The sequence below is a fragment of the Rhamphochromis sp. 'chilingali' genome (genome assembly GCF_963969265.1).
Source record: "Rhamphochromis sp. 'chilingali' genome assembly, chromosome: 4".
Taxonomy (NCBI): domain Eukaryota; kingdom Metazoa; phylum Chordata; class Actinopteri; order Cichliformes; family Cichlidae; genus Rhamphochromis; species Rhamphochromis sp. 'chilingali'.
In genome coordinates this window covers 34591655-34613566 of record NC_137948.1, presented here as the reverse complement: position 1 = coordinate 34613566, position 21912 = coordinate 34591655, and the positions used below count along the sequence as shown (strand labels likewise).

At 38.9% G+C, this 21912-nt stretch overlaps 1 protein-coding gene and 1 pseudogene across 2 annotated transcripts in view; one reads left to right on the top strand and one right to left on the bottom strand.

The window, feature by feature from the left end:
* LOC308395321 (kallikrein-8-like) overlaps positions 1-21912 on the bottom strand; it is a 117680-nt pseudogene that overhangs the window by 84001 nt on the left and 11767 nt on the right. The gene's annotated exons all lie outside the window — the stretch shown is intronic.
* LOC308395912 (serine protease 1-like) lies at positions 7852-9798 on the top strand (the record flags this gene model as incomplete). Its single annotated transcript, XM_080880963.1, has 6 exons — positions 7852-7891; positions 8145-8340; positions 8435-8608; positions 9058-9119; positions 9417-9559; positions 9640-9798. 6 exons carry the CDS (start codon positions 7852-7854, stop codon positions 9796-9798), a joined length of 774 nt encoding a protein of 257 aa, XP_080737089.1.

The following is a 21912-nucleotide window of genomic DNA, read 5'->3' as shown; positions in this document are numbered from 1 at the left end:
TTCACCCAAAACTCTGTGCTCTCTGCTCCGTGGCTGCTGTCCACCTGTGCTCCACTCTCCTCCTCCTGGGAAAAAAAACAACAGAGGCAGCCGTCAGGACACCATGCCGCCTAATCAACAAAAAACAGTCCCAGTCTAAATAATCTAAAAGACCAACCACGGCTCCAGTGATGGCAACACACAGTTCTAGTGACCAACCCAGTGGGCGGCACTCGAGACAAAGCAGTTCAGGTGGCCTGCATACATTTAGTATCAGGCTTTACAAAAAAAAGTATCAACTATGTTAGGATCCATGTTCATCATGTGTGATGTGTGTTTACATTTGAAGGTGTTTGTGGATTTGTCACCTCTCTTCAAGGTGTGGTTTGTGTTTGATGCTGAAAGAGATAAAGACTGCTGATTGGCTGAAGTAGGGTTCAATAAAAATTGTTTGGTTGTTGTTTTGGGCACTGCTCAGGTCCACATTAAATAAACTGCTGCTCATGTGTGTTTGTAGGTTCTCAGTCATCCAGGTCATGGTTGTCTAAGGAGCCTGGAAAGAAAGCGACTTTACTTCTTTAAGGTTCTGGATGATGTTTAACTTCTGATCCAAGAAGCTTCTTCAGTTGATGTGCTTCCTTTGCTCATTTTCCACCTCTGCACAGTTTCGTTTGATGACAATGCAGTGCAGTTCTCCCAAACATACAACAGAGGGCGCTATGCACATTCACTGAAGTGCAGAAAAATACAAGTGGAGGAGGAAACAAACAGCAGCATCAAGAGAGAAAACTGAAGTGTTCAAAGCGAGTTACTTTAGTCTCTTATTGTAATATTAATCGACATCTAAACATCACGTTGATGCTTCATGTTTGACTTCCGTGTCCTTTTACTGCTCAGTTGGAAAATATTGATGCAATTTAAAAGAAGAGGAGAAGAGTAATTTCTGTGTACTACTTCAAAAGTAATTTGAAAGCACTGCCTCATATGGAAAATGAATCATGATGAAATCCTGAAACAAATAGTGTTTGTGAATATGAAGAGTTTAGTTTTCATTTTGGTCTTAGAAGTATAAAAATGCAGGACTGAAGACAAGATGGAAATGATGTGTTATGAGAAATAAAACACATATGTCACTATGTACTATAATTTTATTTTGTTTATTTTTTGTTCTTGTAGGTTTTTTGCTTTAGTGTAAATTTTGAAAGCACTGCTTTTAGTTTGAAAATTGGATTCAGTGTTCAGAGTTCGGACAAAACAATGGACGGTTTCAAGAAATGTATTTTATCAACAAAACTTATTTTGATGGTTACTGTATTTATTTTAATGCCCTCAGTGCAGTGATTGAAAAAAAGTTCATCTGACACCAATGAGCCAACAGCCTCCACGTAAACATTTCTTTTTTTTTTAAACAGGGTTTAATCAGCGCTGACATACAGACATTTATGCGCTGGGTATAACAGACATGCTTACCGTGTGAAAGGACCGCGGATGTCTTGGAGCAGAGAAACATGCTGTATTGTTGTTTTTCTTTATTGCATAAGCAGCGCCCGACTGTCAGAAACGCTCTGTGCGGGTAGCAAAGTCGGCTCCAACGCACCTGCAGGCATCCATTTGAAAGAAAGGTGTCGCTGCGGCTAGGCTCTCGGGATAATCAGACTTTTATTTATATTTGCGGCATTCTGGTGCGTTAAAACTAGCAGCCTCTGTGTCCCGCTTGGATCACCATTCTGAAAATTCAGATATTTAAATAAAATGATGAATCGGCGAGTGATGAGGAGCCACGTAGATCCTGAAATGAGGTTTGATTAAATTAAACTCTTATGAACAGTGATGACGCGTTCCAAACAAACGATGCTTTCTACATGGCCAAATTGTGTGCTAACTACCTCACAGCGCTGTGTCCGGGGTCCGAAAAAAAAAGTTAAAACGATATACCTTGCGAAAGTTGTGAAGTGCTGAGGAAAATACTGTGTGTCTGATGGGGTGTTTTTATATAGGTGGACTTGGTTTCAGTTGACCTCTGACATGGAGAGATGAAAAGAGCAGTTTGTAAAGAAAAAAGGTGGAAACTATGGAACTACAGTTGGGATGTGTGTGCTGGGATGCTCTTGATAAGTATGCAGCTTTTATTGTTTTATGACTTGTTTTGCTGACTGTTGGGGCCCTACCTGTAACCCCCTCTGTCTAATCATCAAGTCTTACTGTTGCAGTGCGTTTGTGTGGCTACTAGACAATTATAGGTTGTATTAAAGCAGGGGTGTCAAACTCAAATACACAGTGGGCCAAAATTCAAAACTGGAACAAAGTCGTGGGCTAACATTAATATTTATTGAAAAAAAAATCTTCCTCCAGATATAAGAATGAATATTTTCTTATGGACTCAAATAAGTTTTGCTGGAAACCTGAATATGGAACAAGCAAAGCTTAATACTAAACAATATATATATTAGCTGTATAATACCAGTAGGCCAGCTCTAATAGTAATTTGGTATGGCTTCGCGGGCCAAATGTAATTAGGCTGCAGGCCAGAGTTTGACACCTGTGTATTAAAGGAACATTGGGGGGTCGATACAGTGCTATTGTGGCTAGTTAAGAATGTGGTTTTTAGAAGTATCACAAGAAAAGTTTATTTCTAAAGGGATACATGTTGTTTGTGGTACTCTGTTTTAAAAACTATTAGCCTCTGTGTCTTTCAGAGCACAAAAGAAAAGTGAAATGCTCCTAAACTAGTTATATTACTACTGAGGTTGAGGCAGTAACAAAGTTCTTTAAATCATCAGGCAAGAAAATCCAGAAACCTTGGGTTAGCCGTGGCTATCCGGGTCATCTGAGCCCGAATAGCCTCCTTCTCCTCCTCCTGCACAGGAAATAATCCAAAGTCCGTTAAATTCAAAAGAGTCACTGAAATAAATGTCTGCTGGGTAAAACACGGTCAGGTTAAAAGCGAGCCGTTTAATGTGGCTGATAAACGAGTACAAAAACAAAAGGCAGATGCACACAAGAAAGAACCTAACTAGAAGTAAACTGGGAAAACTAAATGCAAAGAACAAAACCTTGAACGTTGCAAAAACATAAACATGGACACTCCTGGAGACATGGAACAACAGACAACCTGACAAAGAATACACAGAATAAATACACACAAGGGTGATTAGGGGGAAGTGGAAACAGCTGACACTACTCTGACATAAGGAGACAAAGGAAGCAAAGCTGACTACACTGAAATAGGACACAGACCTTCAAAATAAAACAGGAAACATGAGACGCAGACAAGACAATATAAACTTGATAACATAAGAGGGCAAAGGGAGACTAAAACACAGGGGTAGAAGACACAAGAGGAATCTAAATAAACAAATGAGCTTAGATAACCTGATGAACTTAAAAATAAACCATAAACATCAAAAATAAACTAAAACTTAAAACGCTGGGTCAAAAGACCCAGGATCGTGACAGTGGGAGGTTGAAGCTGCCACAGGGCAAAAGCAGGACAGGCTGCCAGTTTATCACAGGGCTAACACAATATATGTGATAGAAAATCAACTGAAATGTTTGATATTTATTTATAATAATAAGAGAATAACTACTATTTATAATAATATTACAGTTGTTATTATAAATATGTGTATATTTTTTATAACACCCAACATAAAAGGCTTCTTTCCAAACCTGAGCTGTTTCAGACGCTTCTTGAAATTCTGACTTCTCTGAACTCAAATTCAAATACAAATACAAATTCAAAATACAAATACAAATTCAAATTTTATTTGTCACGTACACAGTCATACACAGTACGATATGTAGTGAAATGCTTGGACAACTGCTCGTGACCTAAAGAAAACAAAAAAAGGAAAAGGCTATGAATAAGATAGGAAATAAATATGAAAAATTAAAAAGGGTAAATTTAACTAGGAAGGAATAGAATATAAATTAAGGTTAAAAATGAAATAACTGTACAACACAAATTAGAATGAAGGGTAAATTTAACTGGGAAGAATAAGATAAAGATAAATATATAAATTAAAGTTGAAAATAAAATAACTGTACAACAAAATACACAATATAGAACTATATAAGAATGTATGAAGAAATCTAAATATAAATAAATATATACACAATAACAGCAGCTGTACAAGTATTAACCGGAAATGAAGAATATAGTGACCAGTGTTGTGCAAAACCAAAGTCCAGAAAGTCCAGTGTGTGTGTAAGAACTGTATGTGTGGGTCAGTACTGTGTGGTGGTGTGATTGAGAGACCGTATCGCCTGCGGGAAGAAGCTCCTCCTCAGTCTCTCTGTGTTGGTCTTCAGGGAGCGGAATCGCTTTCCTGACCTCAACAGAGAGAACAGTCTGTTGTTGGGATGGCTGAGGTCCTTCACGATCTTCCTGGCCTTGGTCCAGCACCGAACTCAGTGTAAGGTGTCTGCTCCCTCACTGTGGCTGTGCCTGGAAGTACTTCTGCTTCTTGTCTTCCCCTAATGCAGCTTTAAAGTATTAAGTATGAAGCAACAGTGCTTCTCTTTGCGCCTCTGAAATCTGTGTTCTCTCTACTGATAAACAAAAGAAACAATGTAAAATGTATTAATAAATCAGTAACAAAAATATAGCGTAGAAGGTAAGTAGAGATTTTCATACCATCTTCAAGCCTAATGCTTTTAAGTCCCACACTCAATGCAGCCTGACTCAAAACCTGATTCTAAATGGTTCAGCACAGACACAGACTCGCTGACTTTTTATAGTCACTCTATAAATGCTGTCCATTTAAATCATCTCACTTGTAAACACTGCCGTATCCACCGGAGATCAGTGAGAATGGATTCTGGAGTCTTCCCATCCTCCTGTTAGTGATCCTCCATCTGAATGGATGATAACAACCTTCTGAACTGACTAGCAGGTGTAGAAAGCCCGACTAGCCCATATCTATGGGACTGATCACTGCTGATAAACCCACTAAATGGATGGATAAGAGCTCTGGTCACATTTGGAGTTGGGCCACAGCTCTGCACAGTGGCTGCCAAATGGTCGTCTTCTATTGTGAAATTCAGCACAGCAGAGAAGAAATAGCACATTATGACACAGTATGATGGAAAGGCAAATAAGAAAAGTGTGTAAATTAATAGATTCAACTCATGTTTTACTTTACATTTTGACAGCATGACTGCTCTTCCCTTCCATCAAGTACATTTTTCCACTTCTAGAATCCCTAGAAGCCAGAAACACAAAACAAGGCTACGTCCACACGTACACGGGTGTTTTTGAAAACGGAGATTTTCCGTTTTCATTTTTTTTTTAATCCCGTCCACACGTAAAAGCCAAAGACGAAGGAAAACGCTGCTAGGAACATGCCAAAGCAGCAGATGGCGCTATATTCCTATCCATGTAGAAATGTTGGCCAATCAGAAGTCAGCCTGGGTGGGAAAGAGTAAACAAAGATGGCGCATAGAAGCAGAACTGAGTCCTATGTGTGGAGGGACAGTAACTGTGTAAGCATTTAAACACTGCAGAGAGTAAAATGAACAGTAATGGTATTTTGTGTAAGTCCGCCATTGTAGAAATTCATTTCACCGAAACAATAACCTGGCGCACAGTGTGACGTCAAAAAATGCGCACACCTTTGACGCTGCGTTTTCTCCGTTTTTCTCGTCCACACGTAAACGCAAAAACTGAGTTTTCAAAAATATCCACCCTGGCCGGAGTTTTTAAAAATCTCCGTTTTCAGTGACCGAAAACGCCGTTTACGTGTGGACGAAAGGTGCAAACGCATAGAAAAATCTGCGTTTTCAAAAATACCCGGGTACGTGTGGACGTAGCCCAAGATACTGCTGTTATTATTAAATAGTTTCAATTTGTTTCTTAGTTTATTTGTGATTTAAATTTTCACCTTTCATCTTTATGCTTAGTTTGTTCTGGTTACTTTGAATTTTGTAGCCTCGAGCTTATTTCTCAGACTATCTCCTTTTGTAATTTGTAAAAATAGTTCAGTGAGTTTATTTTCCTCCATTGTCCTGCGTTCTGTGTCACGTCTGTGTTTCTGTTCTTGCACACCAAGTTACTTATTGTGTTAGTCTGTTGTCTCTTGTGGTTTTTATTTAGTTTTACGTCGCTTGTCTCGTTTTCTTATTTAGGTTCAGCTGCCCTCCCAGGTGTCTCCTGTTTGTCCTGAGCTCCTTGTGTATTTACTCCCTCAGTTTGTCTTAATTGGTTGCTGTGTCCTCCCTCTCTGTATTGTTTCCTTCCTCAGTGTTTCCCTGCTTTTGCTAGTATCCAGTTTCCCTGCTGCTGCCCTGCCACTGTGTTTTTGTATTTTTTGCTACTGCATTGAAGCTGATCTTTGAGTTCATCCTTTGTCTCCTGAGTTCTGCATTTGGGTCCATATTTGAAATATATTCGAAAAACTAACTCTGTAGGTGCTCACACGCCACTGCACGCTCATGCATGTGTGGGAAAGAAAGAGAAAGAGAGAAATACTGCTACAAGCTAGTTCAGAAATCAGAAAGGGTTTTATTGCCAAATGTTGAGCAGGTTTACAACATTAGGAAATTGCTGCGGTGCTTCAGTTCAAACATACTGTTATAAATTACGTTTAAATAGACATGAAAATAAAAATAAGAGTAAGAATTAAAAGTGCTAAGTAGATAGATATATACATGATATATACATGAGTGCAGGTGGTGATCAGTGCCAAACATGGAATGATGCAGTGAACACAGCGTAGGGTCATGTGTTAGTGGTGGGAACAGTCATACGGTTATTGTTCATGTGTCCGACAGCAGAGGGGAAGAAACTGTTCTTATGGCGAGAGGTTTTGGTGCGAATGGACCGGAGCCTCCTGCCTGAGGGGAGCAGGTCAAACAGACTGTGTCCAGGGTGAGAAGGGTCAGCTGTGATCCGAGCTGCACGCCCCAGTGTCCTGGAGGTGTACAGGTCCTGCAGAGATGGGAGTCTGCAGCCAATCACCTTCTCAGCAGAGCGCACAACACGCTGCAGTCTCTGTTTGTCCCTGATAGTGGCTCCAGCGTACCACACAGTGATGGAGGAGGTGAGGATGGACTCGATGATTGCAGTGTAGAATTGCGTCATCGTCCGTGTTGGCAGGTTGAATTTCTTCAGCTGCCTCAGGAAGTACATCCTCTGCTGGGCTTTCTTAATGACGGAGGTGATGGTGGGCTCCCACTTCAGGTCCTGGGTGATGGTGGTGGTAGTTGTGATAAATGGTAGTTTAAATTGTGTCCAGGTAATGAACCATTAAATCTCCTCTTGCACCATCTGAATCTCTCTGCAATCACATCACATAGTATGCATATTTTAATTTATACAGCCAAATATCACAAATCTGACCTTAAGGTCTTTGCCACCTGGACACACACACACCAACCGCTCTGAAGAAGCTTAGAGTGGATTTGGAAATAGACACCTGAGGTGAAAGAATTCAATTGATTAAAGTTGTGCTATTATTAAAAAGGTAACAATATCAAGATATGATTCAGGAGGATGTGAAACAACTTCTTAGGTTATGTACTTATTGATTATCAATAATTAACAATGAATATGTTTATTTTACAACCATGCAAACATGACTGATTAACCTGCATGGGGAAAAACTGAATATTGAGTATTAACAACTAAGAGTGCAATAAGTGACCACTGAAAGAGGCCCACACAAAAAGTTTTAAGGCTGTAAGACAGCTGTATGTCACAGAACAATGAACTTCATTTTGAGCTTACTCATAATCAAATAGCATTTCATATCTTTGTTCACTAAGGCAGGAAAACAGCCTCAAGGTTTTGTACTGAGTGAATGAGACATTGTGGATTCGTTTCTGTCAAACATCGGTGTTCAATGTTGTCACTTATGGAAGTGCAATAACGATATGTACAAGACAAATAAAAGAAAAGAAATTGTTATATCAAGTGAGCCAATATCACATTAACTGAACAACTGATGTTTCATGCTTTTTTTATACTGCTTTTATAAAAAGTTTGAGACAGACCCTAATGAGCTACTGAAGCAAATAAATAACTGTCACTGAGCTTTGCATCTATATCACTGAAAAAGGCAAAGAGTTTGTGAAACAGAACAATTGGGACTGCGAGTATAGTTGCTGCACAATATGTTGTTCAGGTGGTAAGCCAACCATCTGTAAGTATATTACTCTTCTCTCAGGTTTCACGGTGTGCACAGAGGTGGATTTGCACAAGAGAATCTTTCACGACCATAGCTGTGAGAAAAATGATCGTCTGTATCACGTGCACATAACTCTGACCCATGGAACACATTACCATCATCTATGTGGCGGCTCTCTGATCCACAGCCAGTGGGTTCTAACTGCAGCTCACTGCTGGAAAGATCAACCTGGATGGTGAGAAATGACTGTTTCACATATTTAAAAAAAACCAGTCCAGAGACAAAAATCATTACTGGTATTTTGTTCTTTTACCATTTCCATTGTTTAGGACTATGTCTGCATATGTAGGAATTCATCCAGGTCCAGGAAGAATGGTGACAATTATTGATCACAAAATCTTTGAGGACCAAACAGGAAAACATGACATCATGCTTCTGAAAATCGACCCACCAGAGAATAAGATTAAGCCTGTTGTCTTCCCTAAATGTACACGTCGCAAAAAGTGAGTTTTGAGTAACCTTTTAAGTGTAAAGTTTGAATTCTGGAATATGTTGACATAATATGTATTTTTCTTGTTTAGTTGGTTGGTTTTTTAAACTTCCAGGAAGAGCAAAAAAATGTAGCAACATCTGTAGTCTATGAACAAAATGACATCATGCTTCTGAAGTTACAAACCCCCATTAGTGACTGCAGAGCTTCTTTATTAACAATAATGTAACTGAGACTTGAATATTGAGCAGAGGGTTCTGGTTTTGATTTTAGGTACCTGCTTAGGAGCTACATCCATGATCTATAATAACTGACAATAAAACACGAGCATGAGGAAATGGAAGGAAATGTAATGTTTTAATAAAATGTTTGAATCTGAAAAGATTAGCTGACTTAGAGTGAACTGGAAATACTCAGCCTGCAGACATGGAGATGGAATTTTATTTATTTTTTAATTTGTAGGATGGATGTCATTCAGATTGCAGGCCATGGTGGCTATACGGTTGATGTAAACTACAACAAACGTAAGACCAGTATTGTTTTGATTATTTCACAATTTTTTAGTTTATATTATACCTTGATTTTGTCTTGTGTGCCTGTTATAGTTACTTTTTCATTTTATTTGAAAACTGTGATGACATAAAGTATTTATTTCATTTTTTTGTGGATATACTGTCAATTTCCCTCCTTTTTAAATGCTGCTCAGCTTCTTTTAAAGAACACATTTTGTTCCAGAAATGAGGCAAAGCATGTTTCTTTCAATATCTGATTTCCTTGCATGAAACATGCAGTAGCATTTGTTATTTTCCTTTTTTCTCTAGTCCCTGATGAACCGCCTCATCTCCAGTGTGCAAAGATGCATGTTGTTGAGTGTGAGCTTAACCTCCATCCATGTAATTCAGCATTCTTATGGCCAAATGGAAACACGATGTGTTACAAAGAACCTCGAGTGGACATATGTAAGGTGAGTTACCATGCTGCCAACATTTTATCTGTATCATTATCAGATGTTTTGGTACAAAATATTTATGTTTTCTCTCTCAGGGTGATTCTGGTGGTGGAGTGATGGCCAAAAACAACAAGATTCATGGTGTGCATGTTGGTGGTTGTGAACCTGCCTGTACCGGACCAACTATTTCTCTGAAGGTCTGCTCTTACATTGGTTGGATAAATCAAGTCATTACACGGAGTAATGGAAAATAATCAAATTAAAATAACATTCAAAATAAACAGTCCGCTCTGCAAGAAGCTGCTTCGGTGTGAATTGTTTCTACATGTGAACTTTCGATTGTTAAAATATAAATATGTCATGTGTGTTTTCAATGTAGTTTCAGGCATCAAGTAGATCATTCAGTTGTTCAGAAACTGTGAAGTTTGCATGAAGGTTGTTGGGTCCTTTTTGCCAGATGATATTAAGTACAATTACTACAGTAAAGTACAAATGTAAGGAATTTGTACTTTATTTTATTTTATTTGGTCTTTCCATCACATTTGTGGCTTCTTCTCCGCTGCTTCTAAGTGGAAATTGGTACATTTAACTTCACTACAAATATCTGACATCTTTAGTTGTTATTTTACAGATGAAGATTTGTGCTCATGAAACACATGAAGTACAATTTTGTTTCTGTAGTTGATCAATCAGTTATTTGACTTGCATGAATTTAGCAACTATTATTATATGTTTAATCTTTAAAAGTACTTACTGTTGATATTATTTTCTGTAAATTGTTCAAAATCATAAATGTGTGAGAAGCACTCAATCAGGGGCGACTCCAGCATCAAACCTTTAGGAGGGCTCAGCTCAGTCTTAATGTCATGCTTTTAGTGTTGCCTTCAAAAGAAATGTAATTTTTGGATGACCTACAGCAGTGTCTAAGAATAACAGATTTTAATATAATACATCAGCTTTACGGTGGTCACTTTAGTTTAAAACCCGATGCAATGGCACAGTCATGTTGACCAGTAAATTTCAAAAACAGTTTAAGAAAAAGCAGATCAGAGGAGAAACCTGCACGGCATTGTTTCAGTCTCTTAACCACATAGAGGCCAGTCCACCAAATCATCAAGTATTTAAAGTACCATTATACAATACAGACAGTTCAAAATCCCCCTGCGACTCCACCTGCACAAGAAGCAAACTGGTAATAGAGCTGGTTTTAAATGACAGCTTTTGAATTCATGCAAACCCAAACACTTTGTTGAGCAGACTCAGCACAGAGACTCGTGTACACCAATTCAGAGAGTGGAGAACAGATTTGTAGTCTGTCACATCAGTATAGTAGCATTCATCCTGTTCAAGTTTACAGTGATGTGAATGCTGCTAAATGCTATTATTCACATTAATAGCAGAGTGCTACTGAAAAGCACACAACGCATCCATTTAATGCATGTAGATTTTGTGAAAAATCCACCTGATCTCTGTTAGTTCCAGTCTCTCTGTCCGCGCTTCCTCTTTGTACTGACAATCACACACAAACATTTTATATTCAACTAAAACAATAACGAAAAATATATTCTTGTAATAATTATTTTAAAGGCGTCGTTTGATAAGAGCATAGCACCCTGCTTAGTTATGAGCGATCACCATAGATGAATGTGGGCAAAGCAGAAGTGACATATATGTAGCCAGGTGGAAGGTCTTTATTATCGGACATGTCCCTGACTTTGACTTCATGTCCACTCTTACCTGTTTCTTTCTCCCTCTCTGTCATCCCCTCTCAGTCTTTGTGCAGTCACCCAAAGGTTAATTATAAAAGTATATCAGAGTTTACAACCGAATAAAAGGCATAAACTGGTCCATATCAGTTTGCTGCTGCTGGCGAGGGTGTTGCTAGGATCTTGAAGCATACAGGGCTTACAACAGCCCTGAAGTCTTTTGAGTTTTCACTCAATAACAGCACCTTTTAAAGTTATTTGTTTTTATTTATTTAAACATATAGTAAAATTAATATAAAGTGGTAAATGTTTGCACTACCTAAAGTGTGAAGTCACAGAATGATACTATTTAGTGCAGTTTTTAATCATTACCAGTCTTCATCTTAGAGCTTGTGCTCTTATTGTGCCATGATGTCTCCTTTTAAACTGTGTGGATGTTCACCTCTTCTTCATCCTTCCTGTTCCTTTCACCAAACTGCTCACTCTTGTTCTCCTCTGATCTCACTTCCTGTTCTGGTTATAAGAAGAATGCAGTCAGCATGTGTCAAAGACACTCCCTCCAAATATATGATTTTTGATATGATGATTAGATATTTAACATTTTATTTATCAACTATTTTATGCACTAAATCAATCAATTATTAAACAAATATCATATTGTAGAAAAGCAAATAATAATGCACTAAGCAGTTTCATGCCACAAGAGCTAAATGGTCACTTCACTGTATTTATTTCCCACAAACTACTATACCTAGGATCTTCAGGTTTCCACTATATTTCATTAATCTGCAGCGACTGTAGAACATAAAGTATATTGACCTCTATTGTTTTCTTTATGACTTGGCCTGAATACACACACATACACATCTTTGAATAGCACAACAAATGAGGTAATTTTCCATGTGTTTTAATAGGTTTAAGTGATTTATGGGTTTTATGTATGTGTGTGTATTTTGGTCTTCGGTGTAAATTTATACAAACTGTAATTTTTTCAGATGAAAGATCCGTTATTTAATGTTGCTTTATGTTGACTCTATGGAGAATAAAGCCTTACATGAGTGTTGCTATTTTTAATTGTGGAGTGGAAGACCTACTGTACTTGTTGTTTAGTCTGTGATCTGAATGATGAATTTAACCAAACTAATAATTATCATGTAACTGCAAGAAGACTTAATGAAACTGAAACAATGCACCCTAACACAGGCATTTGAACTGTAGGCTAATGAGTGCATGAAGTGTACCTCTACAGCTGAAAAGAGTTTGCCTCTATAATTTCTGGATCTACTGATTTGTTTCTGATGTATCTCTTCTTTTATTTAGCCTGTATTTGTATAGCGCTTTACTAGTCCCTAAGGTCCCCAAAGCGCTTTACACAACCAGTCATCCACCCATTCACACACTGGTGATGGCAAGCTACATTGTAGCCACAGCCATCCAGGGGCGCACTGACAGAGGCGAGGCTGCCGGACACTGGCGCCACCAGTAGGCAACGGGGGAAGTGTCTTGCCCAAGGACACAACGACCGAGACTGTACAAGCCGGGGCTCGAACCAGCAACTTTCCAGTTACAAGGCGAACTCCCAACTCTTGAGCCACAATCACCCCATTATGTACAGAAAGATGATGAAATCCTCTTTATTTGAGAAAGTGTCCTTAAACTATTTTTCCTCCTTCTTACTGAGTTTCCGAGCTACCTCTTTGTTAAGTGAATAAACTATTTGAACAAGAAAGATATCATGGCATTTATGATGATACTCTGTGTGTGTGTGTGTGTGTGTGTGTGTGTGTGTGTGCGTGTGTGCGTGTGTGCGTGTGTGTGTGCGTGTGTGTGTGTGTGTGTGTACGCTCGGCAGAGGGGAGGTCAAGACAGGAACTCGCTGAGTTGACCTGGTACATCAAGTTTGGATTTCCCCAGTTGTTGGTAAACAAAAAAGATTTAAACTTAAAAGATTTTGAGTTGATGCACACTGGAAAAAAAAATTCTCTTCATCACAATCATTTGTTTAAAAATATGGCTATTTTACTGATCTATGGTTATTATTAAAGAGGAAGGAAAGAAGAAGAGGAAGCCTGAGCCCAGGTTCTGTCCATTTTCATAACAAGTGACAGCACAGACATCTGAGCTTTTTCGTCATAAAGATTGTGATGTGAAGCATCAGCAGGTAAAGTGTCGTTAAAGTGTCACTTCAATAATGCTGCTGGCAGAAAGAAGTGTTGACACATACTAGCTTTGAATAAAAGGCTTAAAACACAAACAGTCTAATCCTGGGTGTTGCTTTTAAGCTTAAAGAATATAATAAGTTCTAAGACAATTCAGTTTACTTCTTACTGTCCATGTTGTGTTGTGGTATTTACTTTATCATGAATGTACGCTACTTTGTTCGAGCGACTGTAAAAAATAATTGTATTCATGAAATAAACTAGACTTTCACAGTCTGCATCTTCCACAGTTTTTATGCTTTTGTTCACTCCAAGTTTGACACAAACCCACAGACAACCAGAGTTAACTATGTGAAGCAATCACAGACACTGTAATGGCTGATTTTTCTAATAAACACAATCAGGTTAACATTAAGGTTTAACATTGAAGGAGATTTGTTCCATAGTCACAGTTATACTTGTATTTCCTTTACTTACATCCAACACTACTATGTTCTGTTTCAGTCCAGGTGCTGGCAGTTTATCCTTTGTTGTTTGGACAAATAAGCTTAAAGCTAAACCTTCATGTTTTTGATGGGAAAGTTTGTTAAACCATTGCTCAACTTATGTCTGCACAGAGCAGATAATTATGATGTACTTGTAAAAAGACTTGATAAGCAGGTCACAGCTGAATCAAGGGGTAATAAAAATAAGACCACGCGGTCTCAGCACGACTACACATGCAGTGGGTTATCGCACACATTTGAAAGACTCATTGTGTAACTCAGGATGTGACCCCTTATAAAGGAGACAGAGAAGTTCTGTTGTTCAGTCAAGTAAAACCTGGTGAAAGTGCAATTCTAAGACTCTGGTCGTTGCTTAAGTGTATAGATAAAAAATCTTTTTTTCATGCATTATTTTCTTACTATATTAGTATAATCACCAAATCGATTATTTCGTATTTATCTCCTGAAACGATCTACATTAACTTTTCTATCCCTAGAAATGTGTTTCCAGAGTCCCAGGTTTAGTGACTTCCTGTCCACCATCACATTAGCTGAGTAGTTGTCAAATTTGAGGGGAGCAGAGAAGATCAGACACCAGTCAGCAGGTCAGAGGCCATCTCTCATTTTACAAATCAATCGCTTGATTTATAAATGGAACAAACACCCCATCAGACCAGGTAATGACCCATTATGAGACAACAGCCGTCTGAGAGGAGATGTTCTGTATCACAAAACATGGGAAACAAACAAACTCTAGGCATTCTGAAATATATAAAGCTCAACAAAAAAAGACAACCATATCAGATCCTGATGTAATTCATTTTGTTGTTGTCTTTATTAGTCATTTAAAAAGGTCTAGAAAAAGTGTCCAGGAAGAGATTCTACTATTTATGCAGCACTGCCCCCGTGTGGCCACAAAGACACACAACAGCTTCATTTCTCAGCCTGTTGCCTTCTTTTTCCTTCATGATGTAAACAGTGAATGAACTGAAAGAAGTCAACCCATAAACTGTTAAACTGATACAACAGTCATGATGATTATGTAACAAGTTGTAGTTGACTTTCTGGTGGTGGTTTTGGTATACAATTTAAAAGCCATTTTCTTTTATAAATACACCATACACTTTGTTCTTGACCATTTCTTTTCCTCATATCCTTAATGGACAGTGGAGGAACACTACATCTAGCTTCTGTTTAACATTTATCCAGGCGCCCCCACACTGTACCTCTACAGAAACCAAGGGAGAGAGACAGACACACAAAGATTTCCACTTGAATCTTGATCTCAAAATAGAAAAAGTTTTATCACAAAATAATTACAAGAGCTCAGCCAGGTGAGATATAGCAGAACCATCAATTCAGAGTCTGACAGTAAGGGTGAAGACGAGCCTGACTGTTGGTCTGCTCCAAAACGAGCCCATAAGCAAGCTTTGAAATAATATGTTACAAAATTGTGAAACTGCGACATGAAATTTGATTTGAAAATGAAATTCATCCTGATCAGGAGCTGTTATGATCTAAATGGTGTTCTAGATCCAGTAAGCATTCATTCAACTTGTCTGCAGCAAAATTAAAAATAAGTTACCACAAGTTGTTTTTTAATTTGGTAAATAATTGATAAAATGTTAAAAGTACTGGTTGTGTTTGACCTCATCACCAGGATGAGTTGGAAATACTTCAAATTCCCTCAGGTGGCCTTTTGCTGGTTGGATTGCCACTACAGTCTGTAAACTGTGGAGGTAATTTTGTGAGCTCATTGGATGAGCAGTTTCTGAAATACTCAGACCAGCCCATCTGGCACCAACAACCACGCAATCTCTTTCCCCCATTCTGATACTTGCTTTGACCTTCAGCAGGTCATCATGAACATGTCTGTATGCTTAAATACTTTAATTTGCTGACGTCTGATTGGTTCACTAGACATTTGTGTTTAACGAGCAGGTGAACAGGTGTACCTGGCAAAGTGTGTGTAACCCTCAGTGTTACTGACATGTTCCACACTGATGCACAACAATACTCTGTGCCCCACACAGTTTTATTAAGTATGTCTAATCACTGTAGACATTACATGTACCTTCTTAGAGGAGAGGTCAAAGGTCAGTTACCTTTATAGGTTCCTGCTATATGTTGTGACATATACACAGCACAGTTGTAGGAATGATAGTTTCTAAGTTCTAAAGCTTTTTGTCAATTTCCAACCAATAAATCATAAAGTTGACCTTGAAGACCACAAGTTTGAATGGATTGTTAACATGACCCCACTCTACAGCACTGCAACATTTTAACATGAGTTATTTAAGACTTTCCAGGTATCCTGGTTACAGAAAAAGATTGATGAGCAGAAAAAAAGAAACAAACTTTAATTGTTTCTGATTAGAAGCTGTACAATCCGGACTGACTTTAACAAATGTGCTATAGGCTCAGCTGGAAAATAGTGAGCTTTACAAGACTGATTTTGTTCCAAAGGCTTTCACAGACCTCAACCAATCCTAAGGCTAATTAGCACGGCTAGAATTTTAAAAACATTTGTTAAATGTTGTCATTGCTAACATATACCTGTTTTAGAGCATGGTGAGTAGCGAGAATGCAAAGTTATTGTTACCTCTAAAAAAAAATGTGAAGATGTGATATTAGCATGTACGGAGCCCCTCTGATGACATGGTCCAAAAAATAAATAAATTGTGGCCACAAAATACTACTTCGTGGCCACGAAATGGGTATAACGTGCGCACGAAATGCTTATTTGTGAGCACGAAACACTTGACCAATAACCGTGATCCTTCCCAGGCCCTTGCAGTTGGTTGACAATAGAATCTATCCCAACGTCCGGGTCGTACTTACATCTGCAATGCAACTGGGCTCTTAATATCCTGTTTAACTGTCTCTCCATAATAATGGTTCCTTTCAGTGCCAGGCTTTTCAAAATGCATGTGTAGCTCATTCCCAGCCTAAAATTGTCAGGGATCTGGGTCTGAGGGACATAGACCTATTATTGTGTATTGTTTACTCCACTGTAAATAAACGCATTTTGGGTCCTCCTTCCCCACACACCCAAGGTCTGCCACGCAGACCATGACAAAAATAAAACTCAATCATACTGTCTCTGGCCATGTTGTACAGGTTTAGCCTACTCTTATGCTTATGTCTCTACACAGCTGTCCAATGTATCAATATGATGTGCGCACGTCATCTATTTGTTGCCACAAATGCGTAATTCGTTGCCACGTTATACCCAATTCGTGCCCACAAATTAGCATTTCGTGCGCACGTTATTTCGTGCCCTCGAAATAGTATTTTGTGGCCACAAATAAGTATTTCGTGGGCACTTATACTATTTCGAGGGCAGGAAGTAGTATTTTGTCACCACAATCTATTTATTTTTTGGAGGATGTCATCAGAGGGGCTCCGTAAGCATGAGCTATATAGTATCTCCAAGAGAAAAGCGATCAGCTGATCATTGATCAGTTTCATGATTTAAGTAGCAACAGGAGAGAGAGGGAGAGAGAATGGGAGAAGAAGAGGCAGCTGGCCACGTAAAGACACAGAAGAACTCCAGCTTTGTGTATTTGTTTTTCATTCAAGCTGAAGTCCGGGACAAATCGGGTTCCTTTTCAATACGAAGCGCGGCCGGTCCGGCGGCCACCACGGGTCTCTCCTCCTCCTTCCTCCTCTTTCCCTCATCCACCTGCTGTGACTCAAAATTTGTACTCAAGTACAAGTACTGTTACACTGCTTAAATTGTACTCAATTACAAGCAAAAGTACTGGTGTTAAAAAAAATACTTGAGTAAAAGTACAAAGTACTCTTCTCAAAAACTACTCAGAGTATTAATTACTTTTTAACAGACTGATGTTTTATTCTGTCGTCAATAGCAGGCATTCAACTCGATTCACCAGTATAAATATTTATGTTCAAAGCACATTTCTCAGATGAACAAGGTATAGAAAGGTAACTTGTTTTGTAAATAAATGTAGATATAAAAGAAGGAATTTTGTTTGTTAAAACAATGACAAATATGTTTCTGAACATGCGTAGAACCGTTTAAACTTTTCCCCATACACTGAACAACAGGCAGGTGAGTGTCTTAAACTCTTAGCATTTCTGTCACACTTGAACCTTTTGTTCAGTTTCAGCAAGAGCTGGTTTTCTAAATTAACAGAGGCAATCCGACTTGGTTTGGCTGTGAAGAGTAGACCAGCACAGCTAAAAAGTCGTTCACACGCAGCAGAAGCAGGCAGAGCTGTGTTCAGTTTAAGAGAGAGGTTTTTGATACCTGAGAAGGAGTGCAGCAGCTCCATGGTGTCTGTGGCACAAGCAAGGTAACCATCAAGCTCAACTGCACTTTGCAGCCTTCTGGAGATTGGTCTGGAGAAGAATTCATCTTCATCAGATGACTCTCTTTGCTGATCCTCACTCTCATGCTCTGTTGTTTAGTATTCAGGACAGACCATCAATAACTTACAATGTATTAGGTGAAATACTCACTTAAGCATGTGTTCAAATGTAAAAATACACAAAAATGGGATCACATGAATCCTTACCAGCCTCTGTTACATCTGCTCTGTCAGTCCAGGAAGTCTTGAACTTGGGTAAGAGGACTGCAGCTGCAGCCAACTCTGGATCCTCCATCATCGCTCCAAAACGCTTTTGAAGGCCATTTTGCAGGGCTCTGATGAGTGGCACGCATGTCTTGCTTGATGTCTCCAGCCTGCTAAGTTTGGACAGTAGTTGTTGGATTACTGGCAGGAGCCATCCCATAAAGGAAGTGGACTCAGACTGAAGAATGTTTGAAGCTTTCACCAGTGGCTTCATGGTGGTACAGTACTCCCTAAGGAATGCAACTTCTGCAGGACTCAACCTGTAAGACACAACAACAAAACCCACCATGACTATAATAGGGATCTTCTGATTTAATATTAAGAGTCTGCTCACGTTTTTAACCATCCATTAAGGAAAATTCACAAAATTTGCAACCATATTGGTAGGTGTCCAAGTTTACTCACATTTTCACCTTGAACTCCTCACAAATGCTCCTGATGTCATTTTCCCCCTTCTCATCAATGATGCGTATTATCCTTTCAATGGCAAGGTAGGTTGAATTCCATTGTGTTGCATTGTGACGAATGATCTGTAGTTCACACTTGTCCTCTACCACTTCATTAGCCAAATGAGACCGGCCAGTTTTGTTCCAAATGGCCTGGTATTTTGCAAAGCTTGCACGGGAGAGCCTCTTGTAGGTTTCATTCATGCTCTCTGCTAGGGCAGCATCAGATGTTGCCACAAGGTTTAGCAGGTGACATGCACATCGCTGATGAGGCGGGAGTTGATACTCCAAACCAGAGTCTTCATCAAGAATTGCACTTGCCTCATGGTAGTCAATATGGTCAGTCAGGTCAATAGTTTCTGGGTCTGCTTCATCTTCAGCTTCATCTGCATCATTTTGTGCCCCAAACATGTGGAAGGCCTTGACAAAGTTGGATCCACTATCAGTTGTGGTTCTTACAACTTTGCCTCTAATCTTGTATTGGCAATGGATATCATCAAGCGCACCAGCAAGCATGTCAAATGTGTGAGACCCTCTCAATCTTTTGCATGCTGGTGCTGCAGATCTTCTTTCCAGGGACTCTTCCTCTATCCAATGGCATGTGACTCCAAGGTAACTTTTCTGATGAGCTGACCAACAATCAGTAGTGGTAGCAACAAATTTGACTTTATCCAATGCTGCAACCAAAGTCATCTTCATGTGATCAGCAGCTTCACAGATTCTGGCACAGACAGTGGGTCTGGAGATGACTTTGGCTTGAGGTTGTAATGTGGTAACCAATTCTTTGAAAGATGGCTGTTCTACCACTGCAAATGGCTGTAGACCCTCACTTATGAAATTGATGACAAGCATGTCAACAGTTGCTTGTGGAACATGTTTGTTTGCAGCTCTCAACATCAGGTCTGGTAACTTGGCTTGTGTATTTGCTGAGAGCTTGTTTGGTGTGGCTGTGGTCTTTCGCTGACGAGATGTTGATGCCACAGTGATATTGTACTGCTCAATCTTCGATGGATGTTTCCTCTGTAGAGATAAATATTATCATACGTCAGGTTCATACATTACTTCATAACATCACTGTGATTAACACTACAGGAAAACACATTTTTAAAACATCATTCAACTAGACATGAGCTAATCTTTGATTGTTTAGCATAGTATAAAAGAGTGGTGAATTTGGTCAAATCTTGCAGATATATTGCTGTATTTATTTATAAACCAATTTTGAACGATCATTGCAAAAAACATGAATTTCTGTATACATTCTAAGTTCTGTAATCTGTATACTATTTATAAAAAGAGTATCGACCAATGTATCAGTATCTAAAATTTTAACTCCTTTTTATCAGTATCACCCTAAAGTTTTCAGTATTAGTCAGGTTCTAAAAATACTAAGAGAGCAAAATATGTGTATATAGCAAATGTAATTTAAGAAAAGGGATCACATACACAAAAATGCTGCCCATACAGCTAACAAATAAAAACAATCCACATTATGTTCTTTGAAAAATATATCATATCGGGAAATATATAACCCTACTGATTAAGAGCCACGTCACTATGATAGACCTATATCAGGCCAATGATCCTGATCAACTGATCCATCAATTGGGCTCTGGTACATGTCAGCTGAGAGCTGGAAGATTAATTTGAGATGCAGCTCAGCACTGTGTTCAAGTTTTGTTTTTGTTTTTTATATAGGCCAGCTGATTGTAGGCCTGTGAGTTTTAAATGACTACAAATTTAATTTATTGTAATGACGGTCGTTATCCAAATAATAAGCTAAAACATTCCTACGAATTTAGCTGTTCAGTGATGACACACGAATCGTACTTCCGGGTCTAAAGTAGTCTGCGTTTAATATGGCTTTTGTATTGTTAACATGTTTAATGTTATGTATTTTCTTCTATTTGATCTCAAAAAGCTCCTAAAACAGTCAGTGATCACTGTTGACCTCCCTCGGCTTTTATTACCGCTAATCATTTATTTAAGCTCAGTTTTTAAAACCTTAGGATGTAACTACAGCCCAGCCCATGCAGCAGTATATGAATGACTAACCTCGTATTGTGGATGGATTATCTCAGTTGTCCTCCTGGCTGAAGTTTGGTCCTTTTACAGCATCCTGCCATGCGATTACATTTGTTCCTGACCACCGAGAACACTCACATTAACTTTTATCGAGTGGAAAAAAGTTAGCTTGTTTATATTATGCTAACATAGCTGTGTCGCTAGCGGTCACGTAGCACATCATTATATACCAGCTAGCCCAACTTCAGTAACCCTACAAACGTCACTGCTGTTTAGTTTTCTGTCTTCATTTATGCTGGAAGTGATAGCAGAGCTGTACGTTTTAATTTGTTTCCAAAACCTGCAGTAAGGACATGCTATATTGTATTTAGATAGAAGCTAACGAGCTAACTCCCTGCTAACTTCTAACTCTGTTAAATGTCATAAATTCCGTTTTCATGGATGCCTGGATGTTAAACTCAATTGTTACACCTGGTAGAGCAGAACGCTGATCATTTTATTAAAAATGAAAGACTTTAGACAGTTTTTCAACTCTCAGTAATGCCATAGTGATCGTTTGATATATGGACCTGCAGCGGAGTTTAGACCCAGACACGGCTAGTGAGGTCAGACTGGACAACCGGATAGTTCTATCCCGTGCACGTGTACACGTTGACAACCGTAACCATGGCCGCCGAGGGTATATAAATGCTGCACAAGGTTCCAAACGTCTGTTTACACTTGCTCGTGGACTTGTTTCGACCTGCTCCAACCTCAGCCTGTGGAAAGCTAAGTTTTGCAAACTATTTCACTAAAAGCGGATATAACTTGAGAGCAGAACAAGTACTTCATCGTTTGTACTTGTTTTTGTTTTTCAAGTTTGAAGATGGCTCGCCGTGGACCCGGACTCCCTGACTGTCACCTGGACTTCGCTGCAGGTAAGTGTGAAAATTTCTTTAAATGTAAATTA